General features: G+C 52.4%; 1 protein-coding gene across 1 annotated transcript; it reads left to right on the top strand.

The window, feature by feature from the left end:
- Positions 1-149: 149 nt before the first annotated feature.
- Positions 150-3,063, top strand: RABAC1 (Rab acceptor 1). Its single transcript, XM_005908987.3, has 5 exons — positions 150-327; positions 599-811; positions 1,130-1,227; positions 2,636-2,737; positions 2,820-3,063. Exons 1-5 carry the CDS (start codon positions 272-274, stop codon positions 2,906-2,908), a joined length of 558 nt encoding a protein of 185 aa, XP_005909049.1. The 5' UTR covers positions 150-271; the 3' UTR covers positions 2,909-3,063.
- The last annotated feature ends 13,795 nt before the right edge of the window (positions 3,064-16,858 follow it).

The following is a 16,858-nucleotide window of genomic DNA, read 5'->3' as shown; positions in this document are numbered from 1 at the left end:
TTCCCACAATGCCCAGAGGGGCTCTGGGTTATTTTACACGACTACAACTCCCAAAGTGCTTCGCGAGTCATGCCACCATCATGGTGCCCATTCACCCGGCACCATCAGGACTACAACTCCCACAATGCTCGGCAGCAGAACTACAGTTCCCCAGCGGCTCCAGAACGGCTACACGTCCGCTATAGCTCTGCTGGGTGAGGCCGGGCTCGGGCGGGGCCCGCGGGGTCTGCAGAGCCCTGGGCTCCTCAGTTCTTTCCCAGACAACATAGACATGGCGGTCGAGAAGGACCAGCAGAAGGATGCCGAGGCGGAAGGACTGAGCGCCGCGTGAGCAACCGAGACCCGGGAGTCCTGGTCCCCCGACCCCTTCCCCCTGGGGGTCCTAGGAATCCTGGCCTCTAGACCTAAGAGCTTGGGCCTCTGTTGTCGTCTTCGAGGAGTCTGGGCCCTCAGCCCCTTTCTCCCCTGAGATCCAGGAGCCTGGGACCATTATCCACCCCAGAACCCCGGAGTCCGGCCCCCCTCGGTCCTCTTCTTGCTGGAGGGTCCGGACTCCATCCCGGTCGGTCGATCGCTGACGTGACCCCTCACCCATCAGGACCCTGCTGCCGAAACTGATTCCATCTGGCGCGGGCCGCGAGTGGCTGGAGCGGCGCCGTGCGACCATCCGGTCCTGGGGCTCCTTCGTGGACCAGCGGCGCTTCTCGCGGCCCCGCAACCTGGGCGAGCTGTGCCAGCGCCTCGTACGCAACGTGGAGTACTACCAGAGCAACTATGTGTTCGTGTTTCTGGGCCTCATCCTGTACTGTGTGTGAGTGCCTCTTCGGCCAGTCCGCGCCCCGTCCCCACCCCCACCAGGCTGCGTGGCCCGCGCTGGCCTACCCCACCCTCAGCATCCGGCCGCACCTCTCACTGCCCGGGCCCCATTCCCATGGGATAGTTCTGCCGGAAGTTTTCACCGAAGGGCCAGGTCCCTAGTCCCCCCATCAACCTGGCCAGGATTCAGTGTGACCAAATGTGACTTACTCGGCCCCAAGCAGATCGCTTGCCATCCGCCGATGGGAAGGTCAGGGCCTCCTTGTCTGGCCTAGCCCCAGCTCCCTGACGCATGGCTCCCTGCCCCTTCCAGGGCGACGTCTCCCATGCTGCTGGTGGCTCTGGCTGTCTTCTTTGGCGCCTGCTACATCCTCTATCTGCGCACGTTGCAGTCCAAGTTTGTGCTGTTTGGTGAGAAATCCCTTGCCCAGACTGTTCACATCCTGGTCTCTTGGAACGCAAACCTTTTGACATCAAACCCAAGTCCTTTTGAACCCACGTCTGCCCAAGCCTCTATCTACACTAGATTTCCCCAAACTCGGTCCCTTAAAGTCTCAGACACACGTGATGCTCCCACCCACTCACAGCCCCGCAAGTTGCTATCCCCCAAGTCCAGAAGATACCCCAGAACCCATCTCCTCCTGACTCCTTAAACCTATTCTTTCCCTCTCCCTCCTGCCTGACCTCCTGCCAAAAACGTCAGCTGCACGTACCCACATCGGCCACCAGGTGGCGACTTCTCACTGGCCTATATCCGTGCTCCCCCTTTCCTGCTTCCTGGGGTGGAAGTGGAAATCTTGGGATTTCTCAGAGAGGGAAGCTGAGCCCTGTGGCTCACGTGGTCCCAGACTGACACCGGGAACACCACTGAGAAGAAAGACAGGCCTGAGGACTTCCCTGGTGGTTCAGTGGTTAAGACCATGCTTCCAACGCAGGGGGCATGGGTTCCATCCCCCATCAGGGAACTAAGTCACACATTATGTAAGGTGCTGGCAGAAGATTTAAAAATAAAACAGAGGGCCCTGAGTTCCCAGCTAGGGGATGCTCAAGGGCTTTGGACTGGGGATAAGGGGGAATTGGGCTCAGATGAACAGGTAGACCTAAGACAGAATGCTTCAGAAGCCTACCGGTCCTATACATGACAAAGGTGGGCTGGGTGGAGGGCGCATCGGGCTAGCCCAGGGTATGGAGGGAGCGCTTGGAGTATAGACACGACTTGGCTTCAGCCACTGCTGCCACCAGTACCTGCAGATCCGACCTTCCAATCCACCACGAGAAGCCAGACATCTGTACAGCTGCCCCTTGGTGTCCATAGGGGATTGTTCCAGGAGCCCCCATGGATGGCAAAGTCCACCGATGCTCAAGTCCTTTATGAAAAATGATGTAGTACAATGATCCACGGGTTTCCATCCGTGGATGCAGAGGGCCGGCCTATTGTTACATGAAATTATCCAGTTTTTCCAGCAGCCACAAACCAAATTCTGATGGAATAATGTGCAGACTCAAAAGACACATCCCCACGTCAGATTTGGCTCTTAGGCTGCCAGTTGGAGGTTCCAGATCTGCGCGAGTGCAGGTTGGAGCAGGAGAACTAGTCAGGAGAGGGAGGCTGGGAGCTTCCTAGCAGAAGTGGGGTTGAAGGGCAGAGGGCAGGGGGCTGAGGAAGGCACTCTGTGTTCCCACGGTCAGTGGGTGGGGCCAAGGGCTGGAGGGCCTTGGCACAAGTTTAGATTAGACCCTGAGGCTCCCAGAGCTTGTGAGTTTTGGGGGAGCATCAGGGGTTACTCTGGGAGGAGGCACAATGCCCTCTGCCCCACAGGCCGTGAGGTGAGCCCTGCCCATCAGTATGCTCTGGCTGGGGGCGTCTCCTTTCCCTTCTTCTGGCTGGCTGGCGCAGGCTCCGCTGTCTTCTGGGTCCTGGGTGAGTACAGGGTCTGGGCAGCGCTGTGGGCAGTGGGGGCCAGGTGAGGCCACCAGGCCCTGAACTGCCCATTTTCCTGCAGGAGCCACTCTCGTAGTCATCGGCTCCCACGCCGCCTTCCACCAGATAGAGGCTGTGGACGGGGAGGAGCTGCAGATGGAACCCGTGTGATGTGGCTTCGTGGGCCCACCAGCCTCCCGAGCTAGCTGCCCCTGTTCACCTGGTCCCACTCAGCTCTGCAGCTCTGGCCAAAGGCCCCCTTCCCACATCAAGACCAGGGAGGGACCCCACCTTTGGAAATAAAACTGTTATAGTTGTTCAGCAAATATTCTCCCTCTTCTGTGGGTCTGTGTCAGTGATGCTGGGCTCCTGCAGAGACCAAGAAGGTGGGGGTGGGCCGTGGGTGGAGGTGGGGGTGGGGAGTGGACAATAAGCAAGATAAATAGCAAATATGATAGGATGGTCAGTGGCAACAAGTTCTAAGGAGGAGAAAAGAGTATGTCAGGGCCCCTGAGATCATCCCCATGTTTCAGGATTTGCTAGGAGGACTCAGGACTCAGGCACCAGCCGTATTCATCTGGCACCAGCTGCAATTTATTATCATGAAAGGTTATGAAGCAAAATGTCGCATAGTCGTGTCCGACACTTTGTGACCCCATGGACTGTAGCCCACCAGGCTCCTCTGTCCATGGAATTCTCCAGACAAGATCACTGCAGTGGGTTGCCATGCCCTTCTCCAGGGAATCTTCCCGATAAAGGGATTGAACCCAGTTCTCCCGCATTGCAGGCACTGTCACCTATGAAGCAAAATCAACAAAGGAAAAAGGCATGTGGGGCTAAGTCCAGAAGAAACCAGACACAAGCTTCCCAGAGCCCTCTCCCAGTGGGGCCACCAGGCTGGGTGCAGTCACGCAACAGTGAAATGCTGTCTGCAGAGTTCACCACAGACTCAGTACCCAGAAAGAAAGCAGGTCTTCAGCATAAACAATGTGGTTTCCACAGTGCAGACGCAAGAGCCATTCTTTCGGGGAGCAGCAAGAACCCTGCTGAAATCCAGGTTCCCAGAGGCAGACAAGGGCCACTGCACAAGCACGCCTCTCGAAGGGTGGCCAGCGCCATGTCAACTCCTCACAGAGAAAGTTCTGGAAATGAGTGATAGGTGAAAGAAGCTTCCCTGAGGTGATGTTCAGTGAAGACTTAAATTGAGTGAGGCAGACTTCCCTGGTGGTTCCAGTGATTAAGAATCTGCCTGCCAATCCAGGGAGCACAGGTTTGATCCCTACACCAGGAAGATTCCACATTGCGGGCCAGCTAAGCCCATGCGCCACAACTACTGAGCCCACGTACCTAGAGCCCCCACCCTGAAACAAGAGAAGCCCCCCGCCCCTGCCCCTGCACAGCAAGGAAGACCCAGTACAGCCAAACAATTTTAAAAAATTGAGTGAGGGAGGGAATTCCCCGGGTGGCCCGGTGGTTAGGACTCCATGCTCTCACTGCCAGGGACCAAGGGTCAATCCCTGGTCAGGGAATTAAGATCGCATAAGCCATGTGGTATGGAAAATAAATTTTTTTTTGAACAAAGACCTACTAGCTTTCACACTTAGATATTAATTGGTAGCTAATCACCTTTAGTTTGTGAAGCGAGTGAAAGTCGCTCAGTCGTGTCCGACTCTTTGCGACCCCATGGACTATATAGGCCATGGAATTCTCCAGGCCAGAATACTGGAGTGGGTAGCCTTTCCCTTCTCCAGGAGGTCTTCCCAACCCAGGGATCCACCCCAGGTCTCCTGCATTGCAGGTGGGTTCTTTACCAACTGAGCTATCAGAGAAGCCCCGAAATAATCATAAAGTGAGAGCAGGAGCAGCCACAGACCCCTCCCTCCCAGAGGGAGAACGTTCTTGTGAGAGGAAAGAGTAGGTGAAATGCCGGGAGACAGCAGCGGGCCTGGTGGCAGGAACAGTGAGGAGGCCTGTATGGCTGGAGCAGACAGGGAGGGCAGGTGGGTGAACTGACCCCCCTTTGGCGGGGAAGGGGCGTTGGTTCTCCTGAGTGAGGTGAGAGAGGCACCCTCGGCTCTTCGCTGTGGCGTGAAGGCCACTGTGTGGTACAACCACCGACTAAACAGAAAGCCAGGCGGTAGGGAAAGCAGGTGGCAGGTGTGACGACAAGTGAGGTGGCAGATAGGGCCCGAAGAGCCACTTCAGAGGGGGCTCGCTGAGGAGGCGACGTTGCCGTGAGCTCGGAGGGACACAGAGCGGCCACAGGAAGAGCCGTGGGCGAAGTGGCCTAGCAGGGGCACGGTGCCCCACACAGCCAGTTGAGGCTGGCCTCCCCACCCTCCGGTCTCATCAAAATCCACTAGTTCACTGTTCTTTTCAGTAGGTGTTTATTGAGGGCTCACTGAGCGTCCAGTATTGTTCTGGAATTCTGTCACATATGGTGGCCATCAGCCACGTACGGCGGGTTTCCCCGGTGGCTCAGACGGTAAGGAGTCTGCCCACAATGCGGGAGACCTGGGTTCCATTCCTGGGTCGGGAAGATCCCCTGGAGAAGGAAATGGCAACCACTCCAGTATCCTTGCCTGGGAAATCCCATGGACGGAGGAGCCTGGCGGACTATAGTCCATGGGGCTGCAAGAGAGTCGGACACGACTGAGCGACTTCATAGCCATATATGGCTACTAGCTACTTGAAACATGGCTGATCCGGATTGAGACGCGCTGTAAGTATAAAATACACACCAGATTTCAAAGACTTAGTAGGAAAAGAGTGTAAAATATCTCATTAATAATTTTTATATTGGTTATGTGCTGGAAGGATAATCTATCAGATGTTGTTGTTTAGTCACTAAATCATGTCCAACTCTTTCGATCCCTATGGACTGTGGCCCACCAGGCTCTTCTACCTATGGGATTCTCCAGGTAAGAATACTAGAGTGAGTTGCCATTTCCTTCTCCAGGGGATCTTCCCAACCCAGGATTCGAACTGGAGTCTCCTGCACTACAGGCGGATTCTTTACCACTAAGCCACCTGGGAAGCTGATGGATATGTTGGCTATCTGTTGGATATGCTAGGGTTGGATATGTTAGGGTAAATTAGTATTTTCACTTTTTTCTTTACTTTTTAAAATGTGAGGGAATTCCCTGGTGGTCCAGTGGTTAGGACTTGGCACTCTCACTGCGGAGGCTGGGGTTTGATCCCTGATCAAGGAACTAAGATCCCCCATACCACACAGACAGCACGGCCAAAAAATATATATATATATGATTAGGTAAATAATGCAACATTACATCTGTAGCTCCTATCCTGTTTCTACTAGACATGCTGGCTTAAATGCTGAAGAAACAACAGCATCACAGTTGAGGCCCTGCCTTCTTGGGACTCATATTCATGAACCAAACAACCAACCATTAGGAAGCTCTCAGACAGCCAAGACTATGAAACAGGAGATTGGATGTGACTAGAGGGTAATTGTGGAAGGCAGGGCTCGATTAGAGTGGAGGGGCAGGGACTTGCTGGGCAATGAGGAGGAGCTTGCCCTTCAGAGGTCTGGGGAAAAGAGTATTCTGGCCAGAGGGAATTACAAGTGCAAAGGCCCTGAGGTAGGACTTGCTCAATGACGAGGCACAGCTGTGGCTGGGGAGAGGGGAGAGACAAAGGAGATGACGGTGGGGAGGATGGCAGGGGCCGGATCAGGCAGGACCTGGGAGCCAAGCGGAGGTTTTGAACTATAGCTTAAGGCAGTGTGAAACTATGGAAGGCTCTTGAGCAAGGGAGGGAGAAGGTCAGGTATGAATGTCAGGAATATCCCCAAGCGACTTCCCTTGGAGGTCTAGTGGTTAAGACTCTATGCTTCCTCTGCAGGGGGCACAGGTTCGATCCCTAGTTGGGAACTAAGATCCCACAAGCCACACTGTGTGGCAAAACAAAACAAAACAAAACAAAACTATCATTTGGGGTCCTGAGGTTGAGCTAAGCTGGGGAAGATGAGGCAGGGACTGTGAAATGGAAAGGACAGACAGGAAAAGCAGATTCAGGAAGATGAAGGTGGGGACTTGGTGACTGGCCTGTGTGGGAGGGAGCAGGCAAGGGGAACCCCCAGGCTTTCGGCAAAATGGGGAGACCAGGGGGCTTGTGTGTCCGGGTTCACGGTGTTCCCGGTCACCGGGGGCGCAGTTCCAGTGGTTGCCGCTAGAGGGCGGAAAAGTGCTTCGTCCAGCCCTTCTACCCGGAGGGCGCCAGGGACGGGCTTGTTCTGGCAGAGGAGACCTGGAGTGTCTTCGGCTGCGGGTTAGGCTCCTGGGTCTAATCAGAGGCCAAGTTCCCAATTTGAGGATGGCTGCAGGTGTTCAGTTTTTTTAATCCAGATGCCAGTATTCGCAGGGGAGACTGCCATCAGGGTGGGTGATCACTCTGCCCAGTTTCCGTTGCTGGGCCTGGAGTGAATGTGGTCAGACTGCCTCGCTTGAAGGTGACTGAGGCCCGAGACTGCCTCACTTGAAGGTGACTGAGGCCCGAGGCCCGAAGACTGGGGACTGAGCTCACTGGGGCAAGGGATTAAAGCCCAGGTCTGGGAGTGGGAGGCTGGGACTCGGGCCAGAGGCCTAATGTGGAGGTGACTGACTCCAGGTCCCTAACTCTGATATTGAGACCAGAAGCTTCCACGGGGTTGTTCATGAGTAGGGGGTCACTTCCCCATCTATCCCTTCCTGACTTGGCATTGAAAAGTTTGTTTTGGGGTAACAGAAACTGGGGGACTTGGTGTCTCACCAAGAACCACAAGTCTGGTTGTCTATTTTGGTGATGGAGGTTGGGGGTCCAGCTGGCTGGTCGGGGTGACAGACTGAGGATCTGACTGTCAGTTTCATGACTGAAGAGCCCGTGGGCTCAGGTTTGGGGTGACAGGCACAGTGGACCTGCTTGTCCAGTCAGAGTGACAGAACCAGGGAGTGCTTGCCCTTCCCCTGGGGTGTCAGACTGAGCATCTGATTGTCTTGTTTGGGGTGACAGCTTGGAGTCCAGTCCCTGATTTGGGGTAATAGAAATTGGGGTGCTCAGTCCCTCAGTCGTGTCTGACTCTTTGTGACCCCATGGACTGTAGCCCACCAGGCTCCTCTGTCCATGGGATTCTCCAGGCAAGAACACTGGAGTGGGTAGTGAGTTGCCCCCTCCTTCTCCAGGGGATCTTCCTGACCCAGGGATCAAACCCAGGTCTCTTGCATTACCAGGAGGATTCTTTAGCACTAGCACTACCTGAAAAGCCCCAGAAACTGAGGATCTGTTGTCAACTTTTAGGTGATTTATCTGGCTTGGGGTGACAGACCGTCCTGAGGACACTGGGAGTCCAGGGCCCTAGTTTGGGATGACAAGGTAGGGGGCCCCGTGCACTGGGGGCATCCTGATGGGGGCTGGTTGTTTCCTTGAGGTGGCAGAGACAGGCAATACTGTCTGGCTGGTGGTGACAGAGCCTGGGGGTGCCATTTAGGACACCAGGGGTTGGGGGCTCTCTGCCCAGTGTGAAGTGGACAGCAAATGAGAGATTTTTTTTTTTTAACATTTGCCCTTTTTTTTTTTGGCTCTGCTGCATGGCTTGCAGAATATCAGTTCCCCAATCAGGCATTGAACCCCCAGGCCATGGCAGTGAACACGCTGAATCCTAACCACTAGATTACCAGGGAACTCCCCAGGATTTTTTTTTTTTTTTTTAGTTTGAAGAATGTCTGCTTGTCTAGTTTGAGATTAAAACACTGGATCTAGTTCTCAAATTTTTCTCTTTTTTCACACGCTGCTAGCTGCATGCAGGATCTTAGTTCCCCAACCAGGGATCCAACCTGCGCCCATTGCAGTGGAGGCATGGAGTCTTAACCACTGGACTTCCAGAGAAGTCCCTAGTTCTCAAAGTTTAAGTGACAGATAAGGGACTCTTCTATCTGGTTGGGAGTGATAGAGACCAGAGTTGTGGGAGGTGTTAGGCACTGGGGTTCTTATCAAAGTTGGGGTGATGGGGACTAGTCTAGTCTGGGGTGACAGACTGAGGGTCTTATTGTCTACTTTTTGGTGACCAAGACTGGACTCTGGAGTTTCTTTAGGGGTGTCAGAGTTGGGGTCTGGTCTTTTTGAGGGTGACAGAATGGTAGTCTAGTTTTTAGGCTGAGATGCCAAAATTCTAAGGTTTGGGATGCCAGATTGAAGATTCAGCTTCTAGTTTGGAGCTCTAGAAACTGGGGGTCTGGTGGGCCCCATTGGGGTGTCTGAGACTCGTAGTCTGATCATTCCTTTTGGGGTTCAGAGACACAAGGCTGGTTGTCTGACTCGGGATTATAGAGGCCAAAGGTCTGGTTATTTAGTTTAGGTTGATGACACTGGGCATAGGGTGTTAGTTTGGGTGAAAGACATTGGGGTGACCACCTGGATGGTATGAAGAGGCAGACACTGCAGGTCTGGTTGCCTCACTGGGGTGACAGGCCAACTGGACTCCTCCTGTCTGTCTTGAGAGGCAGAGACCTGGATGACCGTCATCATGAGATTTCAGAGGGCTGTGGGGTTTCTTTGTCTAGTGTGAAGTGCCAGAGCCTGGGGGTCCAGATGTCTGGCTTGGGAACTCAGAAGTGGGGGTTTGGGGACTTCCCTGGTGGTCCAGTGGCTAAGATGCCATGGTTCCATTGCAGGGGGCCTGGGTCCAGTTGCTGGTCAGGAAATTACATCCTTCGCAATTAAAAAAAAACAAACAAACAAAGATCCTGCATGCTAGAACTAAGACCTGACACAGCCAGATAAATTTTTAAAATATATTAAAAAAAAAGAAGAAGAAGTGGCAATTCAGGACTTCCCTGGTGGCCCAGTGGCTGAGAATCCGCCTGCCAATGCAGGGGAGGTGGGTCGGATCCCTGGTCTGGGAAAATCCCACAGGTTGCAGGGCAACTAAGCCAGTGCGCCACAGTTATTGAGCCTGTGCGCTCAGGAGCCTGTGCGCTCAGGAGCCTGTGCGCTCAGGAACCTGTGCTCCACAACAAGAGAAACCACTGCAGTGGGAAGCCTGTGCATCGCAACTAGAGAAAGCCCCTGCTCACCAAAACTAGAGAAAGCCCGCGCGGTGCGAGCAATGAAGACCCAGGGTAGCCAAAAAAGAAAAAAAAAGAAACAAGGATCCATGTGTCTAGACTGAGGTGTCAGAGACCAAAGGTTCTGGGATTCAGAACCAGATTTAGGGCGATGGAGACTAGGAGGTTGGTTGCCTAGTTTGGAGATTAGGGATCAGTTGTTCATTTGGGGATGAAATTATTGTGACTTAAGAGTTGCATTTAAGGTGATGTAGAATGGAAGTGTGCTTGTCTAGTTTGGCAGAAGGGAGACCAGGGTTCTGGTTGTCCAGTTTAGGACGCCAGACTGGAGTTTGACTGATATGATGAAGGCTGCAGGGGCTGGGGGCCAGGTCTCTAGTTGGAGATGACATTTATGTATCCAGATGCCCAGTGTGGAGTGACAGAGCCTGGAGGTACCATTGTCTTGTTTAGAGGGGACAGAGACTGAGTCCTGGGGCATATTTGGGGTGTCAGAGACTGAGGGTTAAACTGGATTCCAGGGACATTCAGTTGTCAGAATCTGGAGGTCTGCTTGCCTACTTTTGTGGGACAGAGCTTAGGGTCCTGGTTGTGTATGGAGTGACCGATGGAATCTGGCTGTTAAGGGTCAAATTGGGGGTGCCAAGGAATATTTGGGGGTTTGGCTGTGGGTCTGTTATCTAGTTTGGGGGATCATAATGTTGAGTTCCAAGGTATATTTGGGGTGAGAGACCAAGGGCATGGCTGTGTGGCTTTGGGGAGACAGAGTCCATAGTCCCAGGGTATACTGGGGGTGATAGGTTGTCTCGTTTGGGGGATCAGAGACTGGGGTCCCAGGGTATATTTGAGGAGACAGAGAATGGGGTCTGGCTGTCTCGTTTGTTAGGACAGTGACTGGGATCTCAGAGTGTATTTGGGGTGGCAGAGGTTGAAGTCTGTCCAGTCCTGTGGAATAAACACTCAAGCCCCAGAGCATATTTGGGGTGACAGAGGTTGGGGTATGGGTTTAATTTCACATGACAGAGACTGAGCATCTGGGGTAACAAAGCCTGGGATGTGGTTGTCTGTGTTGTGGGACTGAGAGACTGGCATCCAGGGTATTTGGGGGGTACCTGTCTTGTTTTCTAATCTGGGATGATGACTGGCATCTTTTGCCTCGTTTTGTTGACAGTGATCAGAGTTCAGTTGTCCGTTTGGGGGCGACAGGTACTGGGATCAACTGTCTAGTTTGAGGTGATGAGACCAGGTGTCTAAGGTAGCACACGTGGGGGACAGCGTCTCTCCCTTCCAGGTGACAGACCGCTTGTCCCTGGATCTGGAGCCAATTCATGTGAACAATGGCGCTAGCAGTAAAGAACCCACCTGCCAACGCAGCAGACATAAGAGACGCAAGGTCGATCCCTGGGTCAGGAAGATCCCCTGGAGGAAGGTATGGCAACCCACTCCAGTATCCTTGCCTGGAGAATCCTATGGACAGAGGAGCCTGGTGGGCTGCAGTCCATAGGGTTGCAAAGAGTCAGACACGACTGAAGCAACTTAGCATGCATGTACGTTGTGAACAATGGTTCAGTTGAGGGTGAAATTGTGAAGTCAATCATTTACTTTGGAACGCTAGAACTGGGGTTCTCAAAATATATTTGGGGTGATGGATGGGGTGACTGAGAGTGGGGTGCCAGTGGAGAGTTGGGGGGAACTGAGATGGGGGGCTAGCTTGCTTCCTGTGGGTTACAGAGACCAAGTACCCTGTTGGGGTGTCAGAGACTGGGGTTCTGCTGATCGACTTTGGAGTGACAGATGAGCACTCAATTGCCTGGCTTGGGGAGACGCAACCTGGGGATCCAATGACCCTATTCAAGATGACACATGGCATTGTGGAGACAGGTTATGTTTCCTTACCAAGGGTCTGGCGCTCCATTTAGAGTGGCGTGACAGTCGGTGGGGGGACCTAGTTTCTTATGACAGAGATTAAAGTTCAGGGTCTAGTTTGGAACATTAGACCAGGAGTCCGGACTGTGTACTGGGTGTTAGGGGGAGGCCAGCTGCCTAGCTTGGGGCACAGAGACTGGGGGTGTGGTTGTGCAGTTGGTCAGACTGAGGACCATCAGTTTTAGTCCGAGGAGGCAGAAACTGCCACTTGAGTCCTCTGGTTTGGGGTGCAGAGCTGGGGACCCGGTGCCTTCCAAATGCTGAATCTGAGAATGCTGGTGCCTGAATATCCCTGGGGTGGACTGAGTCAGGGGTCTCCTGCACCCAGGGACGGGGTCCCTGAGTAAGCGTGGCCTAGGTGCGGAGTCCTGTTTGGGGGTTACCAAAGCTGAAGAGTCTGGGCTGTTGAAACCAGAGAAGAAATTCTCTGGCAGACCAGGGAATTTTTTTGCTTCCACTGCCAAGGGCTCAGGTACAATCCCCAGTTGAGGAACTAAGATCCCGCAAGTCATGTGATGAGGCCAAAAAAAAAAAAAAAAAAAGTGGAACAGGAGAGATTGGGACCCCAGGGCCCAGGATCCACTTGAGGGGTTATTGATTGGGTCTGGGGATGTCTGCAACACGAAAGTCCAGGGGCTTTCAAGGTAGGGACACGTCCGCACATGAATGTGGAGGTGATGGGCACGGCAGAGATACCCAGCATGGGGAGGATCAAGGACAAGACCCAGACGCAGGCCTTGAGGGAGGAGATGGCCTCTGAGGCGGGGGCACTGTGGGCTGTGGAGATTTCTGGCTCAGGAATCAGGCTGGTTCAACTGCCTTCATCAAACACAACGGCGTCCTGAAGGTCAAAGTCAAGTCTGGGGGCACGTGGCTGTGGTGGTTGCAGTGCATTGTCGCAGGTGATGAAAACCGGGGACTCAGATCCCTACTTTGGGAAGATGCTGAATTTGGGGTGACTGGAGTCCCTCCTGCCAAGTTTTGCTGCTCATGAGCCCACGTTCCTGGTTTGGGTACCTAGGTTCTAAATCTGTGCAGACTTACATGAGGACTGGAGGGGGCCGCTGAGCCTTGCGTTAGTGCTGGAGACAGCCTGGATGGTAAGACTGGAGGGGCCTCCTGGGCTGCTTCCCCTGTCAAGACTGGGTGAGCCTGGGGACTCCACTGTCCAGTTGAGACTGACTGGCTTGGGGCTTAGTGATGACCACATTTGGCAGCCCCTTTGCTCATCTGGGGGCTTCCCAGATGGCCCAGTGGCAAAGAACCCACCTGCCAATGCAGGAGACACGAGTTCGATCCCTGGGTCGGGAAGATCCCTGGGAAAAGAAAATGGCAACCCACTCCAGTATTCTTGCCTGGGAAATCCCATGGACAGAGGAGCCTGATGGGCTACAGTCCACAGGTCACAAAAGAGTCGGACACGACCTAGCGACTAAACAAAAACATGTTCATTTGGGGGTCCTATTGATTACTTTAGGACTGACTGAAGTTAGGGGCTCGCTAAGCCTGGGTGTCTTGCACCCTGGTTTAGGGGTTATCTGACCGTGGGAGCCCAGATGCCAAGCTGTGGGTGACCTGCTATATGGGTTTCAGTTACGTATTCTGAGAGGGGCTTGCTGTGACTTTACTTGACTGTGGGGCCCTGAAGTCAGGTAAATTTAGGGGTGAGTGAGACTGTGGTCTGCATTCTAACTTTATTTTATTTTTAATTGGAAGATAAGTACAATATTGTGATGGTGTCTGCCATACACCAACATGAATCAGCCATAAGTATACATATGTCCCCTCCCTCTTGAACCTCATTCCCACCTCCCTCCCCACCCCACCCCACCCCTCTACGTTGTCACATAGCACCGGTTTGGGGTTCCCAGTGTCATATAGCAAATCCCCACTAGCGATCTATCTTACAACTGCCCTGGTGGCTCAGATGGTAAAGCATCTGCCTGCAACGTGGGAGACCCAGGTTCGATCCCTGGGTTGAGAAGACCCCCTAGAGAAGGAAATGGCAACCCACTCCAGTACTCTTGCCTGGAAAATCCCATGGACGGAGGGACCTGGTAGGCTACAGTCTTACCATATGTTACCTGTCTTACATGGTAATGTGTAATGTTGCCTGTCTTAGATGAGTGATGTGTATGTGCCCTGTGTTACATGGGTAATGTGTAATGTTGCCTCTCTTACATGGGTGATGTGTGTGTTGCCTGTCTTACATGGTGATGTCTAAGGTTGCCTGTCTTACATGGGTGATGTGTATGTTGCCTGTGTTACATGCGTGATGTGTAGTTGCCTGTCTTACACGGGTGATGTGTAGTTGCCTGTCTTACACGGGTGATGTGTAGTTGCCTGTCTTACATGGTGATGTCTAAGGTTGCCTGTCTTACATGGGTGATGTGTATGTTGCCTGTCTTACATGGTGATGTGTAGTTGACTGTCTTACATGGGTGATGTGTGTGTTGCCTGTCTTACATGGTGATGTGTGTGTTGCCTGTCTTACATGGTGATGTGTAGTTGCCTGTCTTACATGGTGATGTGTAGTTGCCTGTCTTACATGGGTGATGTGTAGTTGACTGTCTTACATGGGTGATGTGTGTGTTGCCTGTCTTACATGGTGATGTGTGTGTTGCCTGTCTTACATGGTGATGTGTAGTTGCCTGTCTTACATGGTGATGTGTAGTTGCCTGTCTTACATGGGTGATGTGTAGTTGCCTGTCTTACATGGGTGATGTGTGTGTTGCCTGTCTTACATGGTGACGTGTAGTTGCCTGTCTTACATGGTGACGTGTAGTTGCCTGTCTTACATGGGTGATGTGTAGTTGCCTGTCTTACCTGTCTTACATGGGTGATGTCTTACATGTGATTGCCTGTCTTACATGGTGACGTGTAGTTGCCTGTCTTACATGGGTGATGTGTAGTTCCCTGTCTTACATGGATGATGCGTATGTTGCCTGCCTTACATGGTGATGTGTATGTTGCCTGTCTTACCTGGGTGATGTGTGTGTTGCCTGTCTTACATGGTGATGTTTAAGGTTGTCTGTCTTACATGGGTGATGTGTATGTTGCCTGTCTTACGTGGTGATGTCTAATGTTGCCTGTGTTACATGGGTGATGTGTATGTTGCCTGTGTTACATGTGTGATGTGTAGTTGCCTGTCTTACACGGGTGATGTGTAGTTGCCTGTCTTACATGGTGATGTGTAGTTGCCTGTCTTACATGGTGATGTGTGTGTTGCCTGTCTTACATGGGTGATGTGTATGTTGCCTATCTTACATGGGTTATGTGTAGCTGCCTGTCTTACATGGTCATGTGTAGTTGCCTGTCACATGGGTGATGTGTAATGTTGCCTGTCTCACATGGGTGATGTGTAGTTGCCTGTCTTACATGGGTGATGTGTAGTTGCCTGTCTTACATGGGTTATGTGTAGCTGCCTGTCTTACATGGTCATGTGTAGTTGCCTGTCACATGGGTGATGTGTAATGTTGCCTGTCTTACATGGGTGATGTGTATGTTCCCTTACATGGGTGATACGTATGTTGCCTGTCTTACATGGGTGATGTGTATGTTGCCTGTCTTACATGGTGATGTGTAATGTTGCCTGTCTTACATGGGTGATGTGTATGTTGCCTGTCTTTCATGGGTCATGTGTATGTTGCCTGTCTTTCATGGGTGATGTGTAGTTGCCTGTCTTACATGGTGATGTGTAGTTGCCTGTCTTACATGGGTGATGTGTAGTTGCCTGTCACATGGGTGATGTGTATATTGCCTGTCACATGGGTGATGCGTATATTGCCTGTCACATGGGTGATGCGTATGTTGCCTGTCTTACATGGGTGATACGTGTGTTGCCTGTCTTTCATGGGTGATGCGTATGTTGCCTGTCTTACATGGTGATGTGTATGTTGCCTGTCTTTCATGGGTGATGCGTATGTTGCCTGTCTTACATGGTGATGCGTATGTTGCCTGTCTTTCATGGGTGATGCGTATGTTGCCTGTCTTACATGGTGATGTGTATGTTGCCTGTCTCACATGGGTCATGTGTATGTTGCCTGTCTTTCATGGGTCATGTGTAGTTGCCTGTCTTCCACGGTGATGTGTAGTTGCCTGTCTTACATGGTGATGCGTGTGTTGCCTATCTTACATGGGTGATGCGTATATTTTGATGCTACTCCCAGATCACCCTAACTTCTCTCTCCCTCACTGTGTCCACAAGTCTCTTCTCTGTGGCTGTGTCTACATCGCTGCCCTGCAAACAGATTCATCAGTCCCATCTTTTCATTCTAATTTGTGGACTAACGCTGGGGCCCTAAATGCTGAAACAGAGGTTACTTACCCTGGCATCCAGATGGGAGGTTTTGGGACCCCAGAGCCCCAGTTCGGGGATAGCTGAGGCAAACTGCTCAGATGTCTAGTTTTGCTGTGCAACTAAGCACAGTTGTGTGTCCAACTCTTTGCAACCCCATGGACTGTAGCCTGCCAGGCTCCTCTGTCCATGGAATTGTCCAGGCAAAAATATTTGAGTGGGTTTCTGTGCCCTCCTCCAGGGTATCTTCCCAACCCAGGGATCATACCGGAGTCTCTTGCATTGCAGGCAGATTCTTTACCAGCTGAGCTACCAGGGAAGCCCCAGTGTCTAGTTTTGGGAGGCCGAATATGGGCTTTCCAGATGCTGAGGTTGAGATGACCAACAGAGTGTCCAAGTGCCAGTCCAGGATGACAGCTGGGGCCTAGATGTCAAGTTTGGCAGTGACCCCATTTGTTACCTGCAGTTGACTCTGTCTTCAAATGCCTCCTTGGGGGGTGTCATTCTTGTGTATCAGAAGACTAGTTTCGGAGGGCATTTGAGAAGGGGAATGCTTGACTAGCTGGGGATTACCAATTAATACATACAATTTGGGGCTCACTGAGCCTTGAGGCCTAGTAGCCAAAGTTTGAAGTGACTCTCACTGGGCTTCCTTATATCCGGTTTAGGGGTGATGGAGTTTGGAGTTGCCTATTGTGGGGGTTGGAGGACATAGCAACCCACTCCAGTATTCTTGCCTGGAGAATCCCCATGGACAGAGGAGCCTGGTGGGCTACAGTTCATGGGGTTGCAAAGAGTTGGACAGGCCTGAGCGACTGAGCACAGCCCACGGTGGTG

The sequence above is a fragment of the Bos mutus genome, chromosome 18 (genome assembly GCF_027580195.1).
Source record: "Bos mutus isolate GX-2022 chromosome 18, NWIPB_WYAK_1.1, whole genome shotgun sequence".
NCBI classification, from domain to species: Eukaryota; Metazoa; Chordata; class Mammalia; order Artiodactyla; family Bovidae; genus Bos; species Bos mutus.
This window is presented reverse-complemented; position numbering and strand designations above follow the sequence as displayed.

What these genes read in the sequence shown, in the direction of transcription:
- RABAC1 (XM_005908987.3), top strand. Translation starts at nt 272, where the DNA reads ATGGCGGTCGAGAAGGACCAGCAGAAGGATGCCGAGGCGGAAGGACTG. An exon ending in GGCCTCATCCTGTACTGTGT is followed by an intron (nt 812 to 1,129) that starts GTGAGTGCCTCT and finishes TGCCCCTTCCAG; the next exon opens with GGCGACGTCTCCCATGCTGC. An exon ending in GTCCAAGTTTGTGCTGTTTG is followed by an intron (nt 1,228 to 2,635) that starts GTGAGAAATCCC and finishes TCTGCCCCACAG; the next exon opens with GCCGTGAGGTGAGCCCTGCC.